Source organism: Mus caroli, chromosome 7 (assembly GCF_900094665.2).
Source record: "Mus caroli chromosome 7, CAROLI_EIJ_v1.1, whole genome shotgun sequence".
Taxonomy (NCBI): Eukaryota; Metazoa; Chordata; class Mammalia; order Rodentia; family Muridae; genus Mus; species Mus caroli.
In genome coordinates this window covers 15875254-15881236 of record NC_034576.1, presented here as the reverse complement: position 1 = coordinate 15881236, position 5983 = coordinate 15875254, and the positions used below count along the sequence as shown (strand labels likewise).

Here is a 5983-nt window from a genome sequence, read left to right as displayed (position 1 = left end):
CAGTGGTAGAGCCCCTGCCTAGAATCCCCCAGTGAGGGGCTGGGGGCGTGGCTCAGTGGTAGAGCCCCTGCCTAGAATCCCCCAGTGAGGGGCTGGGGGGTGGCTCAGTGGTGGAGCCCCTGCCTAGAATCCCCCAGTGAGAGGCTGGGGGCATGGCTCAGTGGTAAAGTACATAAGCAAGGCCCTAGGTTCCATCCCTAGAAGGTGAGACAAACCAATGAGATGTGAGAGAAGTGATGTGGACCACTATCCCTACTACTTCAGTGAAGGAAAGGGATGCATGTATTTCTTGTACCTCTTGTCTTTTTTCCTTTGTTTAGCTAGACTATGGGCCACTAAAGCCAGTGACACAACAAAACTATCTTAAATGTAACAGCAGGAAGAGGGTGCCCAGTATGTAGTAACTTTGTAGCCCCAGAATGTGTCTGGGTGAGAGATCAAGCCCTTGTCTTATGAAGCTGGGTCACCGAGGGTGGGAAGCTCACCTGCATCGAGACCATTAGTCACTCTCCACCCCCCTTCTGTTGGGACTTGTCCTTGTCTAGGAGGGGACATAACGAACCTGAGGAAACGGATCGGCTGATGCCAGTAATACATTCTCTGGTTTCAAGTCACAGTGGACGATGTTCTTGAAGTGCAGGTGTCTCAGCGCCACCAGGATCTGAGCAGAGGAGGCAGGGCCAAGTGAGAAAGGAAGGGGAGGATCAAGCTGATGTCCACACCTCCAAGGCCCACCCAGGCCTTTCTCTGCATCCCTAAGGATGTTACCTAGGTGAGGCAGTCGTTAAGGAAGGGATCCCAAAACAGCAGAGCCACTTACTCTCAAGAGCTCGATATAGAACTCTAGAAAGACTGGGCTACAGTGGGGAGGGTGGGAAGACAGAGCTTGGAACCCTAATGAGCTATTAAAACAGCAGGGACTCCCAAGACACTTCCTTCATGTGGTATAATTAAAAACCATTTTTAGGTCTGATGTGATAGCACACGCCTTTAATCCCAGCACTTGAAAGGCAGAGGCAGGGGGACCTCGGTGGGTTTTTGTTTTCTGTTTTGTTTAGTTTTGTTTGAGACAGGGTTTCTCTGTGTAGCCCTGGCTGTCCTGGAACTCACTCTGTAGACCAGGCTGGCCTCGAACTCAGAGATCTGCCTGCCTCTGCTCCCTGGGTGCTGGGATTAAAGGTGTGCACCTGTGGCCTCCCTTCCCCCAGCCTGGAACCTGCTTGCTCAAGGGTGGAGCTACCTGCTCATTCGTCCTGCCACGCCTACTGCTGGACCCTGCCTTTGCTGCCTGGAGGCACACACGTGTTCGTCCTGCTACTGGACCCTGAGTTACTTGGCGGGANATTGGGTTCCCTCCCCCTTCCTTTATAACTGAGTGTCTGNAAATAGTAAAATTGAGCTTTGATCAGGATCTTGTCTTAGCTCCATTCATTCTTCCGCCCCGTCTAGATTCCTCTCTTTTCAGCTCGAACTGCCATTCTCAGTTGAACCGTTTGTGTTGTGGACTGCGGGCAGGCCGCAACATGCACCAATCACCATTTCATTGATTCTGAGGCTAGTCTGTTCTACAGAGGAGTTCCATGATTTCAGTGAATCTGAGGTTAGTCTGGTCTACAACGCGAGTTCCATGACAGGCAGAGCTACAGTTTAAGACCCCCATCTCAAAATCAAAATAAAGCAATAACCAATGACAGCAAAATTTGTTTTGTTAGCAAGATGGCGGAACAGGTGGAGGAGTTGGCTGTCCGGGGACTTGCTCTATCATCTAGGCTGGCCTCAAACTCAAAGATCTGTCTGCCATTACCTCCCAAGTGCTGGGATCAAAGACATGTAGCACCAGCACCCAGGAGAGACAGTGTGCACTGTCTTAGAAAACCAAAGAAATAAATCTTAAAATAGAAGACGATACCATCAATAAACAATGTAAGCAAGTCATGGGTAATGCATCAAATGTATCCAGCTCTGTCTGCAGCAGCTGTGACCCTTTAATACAGTTCCTCGTGTTGTGGTGACACTCCCCTCCCCCCCAACCATAATATTATTTTTGTTCCTACTTCACAACTGTACTTATGCTACTGTATATCTGATATGCAGGATATCTGTTATGTGACCCCTGGGAAAGGGTTGTTGGACCCTGGAAGGGGTTGCAACGCACAGTTTAAGAACCGCTGGTGGAGCTGGAGAGATGGCTCAGTGGTTAAGAGCACTGACTGCTCTTCCAAAGGAAGAGTTCAAATCCCAGCAACCACATGGTGGCTCACAACCATCCGTAACAAGATCTGATGCCCTTGTGGAGTGTCTGAAGATAGCTACAGTGCACTTACGTATAATAAATAAATCTTTAAAAAAAGAACCACTGGTCGAGAGGTCACAAAGCAGCTACTTGCTCAAGCAGAAAACCTGAATCCATATTTACTAAAGTGGATTTAGGCAAATTGTTGCATCTTTAAGTCTCAGTTTGTTATTCTGTAAAATGGGAGCGATAATGGTTCTATGATATTTATTTAGCTACCTATTTACATAAGGTTTCAAATTCAAAGACTGGGCTGACTTTGTGGTGCTCAAAATGACCTTGAACTCCTGATTCCCTTGCCTCCACTTCCCCAGTGCTGGCAGGCATGTGCCATGATTCCTAGTTTTTGTTGTGCCAGGGACTGAACCCAGGGCTTCGTGCATGTTAGGCAACCAACTGAGCTATATCCCAAGACCCTCCCTTGGTTTTATGAGACAGGGTTTTACCCTAGCTCATGCTATCTAGAAACTTTGTTTTAATTTTATACATTTTTATTTCATTTTGTTTTTTTGAGACACTGTCTCTCTATGTATTCCTGGTTGACCAGGAACTCACTATGTAGACCAGACTGGCCTCAAATTCACTGGGACCCATCTGCCTTTCTCCTGAGTGCTGGGGTCAAAAGCATATAATATAGCGCCATGCCTGCTTTCTGTTGTTTAATTTTTAAGATAGGGTCTTATGTATCCCAGGCTAGACCTAAAGTCATTATGAAGCTGAACTAGCCTTGAACTGACCCCGGTACATCTTCCTCCTGGGTGCTAGGGTTACACGCCTGTGTTACCATGGCCTTTTGAGCACAGGACTTAATGGTACCTACCTGGAAGGGTAGTTGGTGAGGACTAAAGTTCCTGAGGCAAAGAACTGGGTCCAGTACTTAGAGGTGGAGCAGGCAAGAGCCCAGAGGACAGAAAAAATCTGCAGAGAGAGAGAAAAGAGAGGAAGGAGAGAGAGAGAGAGAGAGAGAGAGAGAGAGAGAGGGAGAGAGGGAGGAGCAGGATGAAATGGAAGACCAGAGAAAGAAACTGCTTTGGTTGCTAAAAGTACTCAGCTTTCCCTCTTCCATGCAGTCAGGATGTAGCTACCTCAGGGGACCCCTGTCCCATCTCCCAGCATGCCCGGCAAATCCAGGCATATTGCTGGGGGTTGGAAGGGGTCAGAGCAGCGGCAGCAAAGTACAGCAGGCATGCCTTGCAGCCAACAGAAACACCCCAGAGTGAGCAGAGTCCCGGCTGTGTGTGGGGGGGGGGGGGGGGGGGGGGGGGGGGAGGGGCAGGGACGGGAAGCCTCTCCAGGGAGGACTGAAACTCAGACCACACCAGGGAATGTCCAACACCGCAGAGGTTAAAATTCTACGGAGAATGAAAGCCAGGGTGGAGCGATGGCCTAGCTAGCATGCACAGAAATGTTCCATCTTAACACTGGGGAAGTAGTGGTAGGCAGATTAGGGCATTCATGGTCCTCTTGACTAGATGGCAAGGTCAAGGCCAGCCTAGGCTATAGAAGACCAGGTCTCAAACAACAACAACAACAAAGATAAGAAGAACAAAAGAAAGCAAGGAAGGCAAGCTGAAAACAAATATTGGAATAAAAAAGGATGGAAGAAGCCTGCAGAGATGGCTCAGTGGGTAAAGACTCTGGCCAGCAAAAATAAATAAATAAATTAATTAAAAAAAAAAAAAGGGACTCTGGCCAGCAAGCCTGACTTCAATTCCTGGGACCTACACAGTGGGAAGGAAGAATCAACTCCCACAAGTTGTCCTACGAGCTCCATACATGGGCTGTGGCACTCAGCATACACTTACATACAGAAATTCACACAGTAAATATAATATAATACTAACTAGCATAAAGGACAGGTGACCTCACATCTGTGATATATAAAGAGCACTTGCAATGCAATAAGCATGCTTGGTGACCCAGGTCTGCAAGCCCAGTTGTTTGAAGGTGTAGACTGAGGCATTGCTGTGTGAGGCCAGCTTTGTCTAAGTAGAGAATTACAGGCCAGCCAGGGATACATATTAAGACCTTGTGTCCAAAACCAAACCAAACCAAACCAAACCAAACCAAACCAAACCAAACCAAACTAACAAACACCAACCCCAAAACAAGGGCTGGAGAGACAGTTCAATAGTTAAGACTACTATCTGCTCTTCCGAAGATCCAGGGTGAAATTCCCAATACAATTACAATACAATACAAGGTGCTTCACAACTCCAGTTCCGAGGGAAAACTGATGCCCTCTTCTGGCGTCCACTGGTATTGCATATACCACACGCAGTTCATCTTCATGCATTAAGGTAAATACTCATACACATAGAAAATAATAAATCTCACATGTCTTTAATCCCAAAACTTGGGAGGCTGAGGCAAACGGATCTCCATGAGTTCCAGGGAAGCCTGGTCTACATAGTGAGAACCAGTCTCAACATTAGTTTTTTTTAAAAGTACAAAATTTAACATAAAATATAGACCAAATAACTTGAGTGTGTGGCACTTGTGACCCCAGCATCGGAAAGGATAATGCAGGACACATGAGGCCAGCATTGAGTGCATTAGATCCTGTGTCTCAAAAAGACAAAAGGCCATAAGTACAAAAGTTCATGGGGCTGGAGAGATGGCTCAGGGGTTAAGAGCACTGCCTGCTCTTCAGGAGGTCCTGAGTTCAATTCCCAGCAACCACAGGGTGGCTCACAACCATCTGTAATAGGATCTGATGCCCTCTTTTGGCCTGCAGGCATACATGTAGGCAGAAAGCTGTATATTTAATAAATCTTGTAAAAATTTTTTTTTTCTGAGCTGGTAATTATTTTTATCCAGCATTAGTAAGAAGTGTGAAAACACGCATCTTCCCACTCAGTTGGTGGAAAAAGACAGAAAAGGTTTTAGACAATAAAAGTTGTTTTTTAGTTTTTGAGACAGGGTCTCTCGTAGCCCAGGCTGCCCTTACATTCACTACATAGGCAAGGACAGCCTTGAAGTCCTGATCTTCCAGCCTCCCATAACAGGCTGTTCCACCATGCCCAGTTTATTCAGTGCTGAAGCGCCTACCCAAGGCTAGATGCACCCTAGGCAGGCAAGGATTCTACCAATGGAGTCAAAGAGTCAGCTGCCTAAAGGTGTATGCAAACTGTCCCGCATCTCACAGCCAGTAAGAAGCTGGGCTTGGTGGAGGACACCACACACCAGGGGATTCGGCTCTGTTCTCTCTGTGGAAGCCCTGGGTTTGAATCCCAGCACTGCTTTAACTGGGCATGGTGGTACAAGTCCATAATCCTGGCACTCAGGAAATACAGTCATGAGAATCCCAAGTTTAAGGGCATATTCGTCTACATAGTGAGTTGTTCCGGACCAGCCTGAGCTCCACAAGATCCTTTCTCAAAAAAGGCAAGGAAACCAGGAGTAGTGGTAGACACCTCTAATCCCAGCACTCGGGAAGATTATTAAACCAGGGCCAATACTAGGCATTACCATGAAAGGGGAAGTAGTCTCTCAGTCCTTCACTAGGTTATTTGATCAAGGCTCCCCCACATCGGCTCCAGGCTTTTCCCAGGCTGGGAAGTACTGGAGACAGGAGACACGGTGGTGACAAAGATAGCCATCCGCCTTGGATGGTGAGCAGGGCTAACACACAGAGACTGTGATAATAATGTCACAGTATTTACTAAGCCCCAGTTATCCTTTTCTTTT

The 5983-nt window shown here is 47.2% G+C and overlaps 1 protein-coding gene across 2 annotated transcripts in view; it reads right to left on the bottom strand.

The window, feature by feature from the left end:
* Window positions 1-5983, bottom strand: part of Prkd2 (protein kinase D2) — a 28458-nt gene that overhangs the window by 6238 nt on the left and 16237 nt on the right. For both annotated transcript variants that reach the window (XM_021166159.1, XM_029479954.1), the window contains one exon: window positions 563-661. In XM_021166159.1, the coding sequence (XP_021021818.1) occupies window positions 563-661 (99 nt within the window). The remainder of the gene's footprint in view (window positions 1-562; window positions 662-5983) is intronic.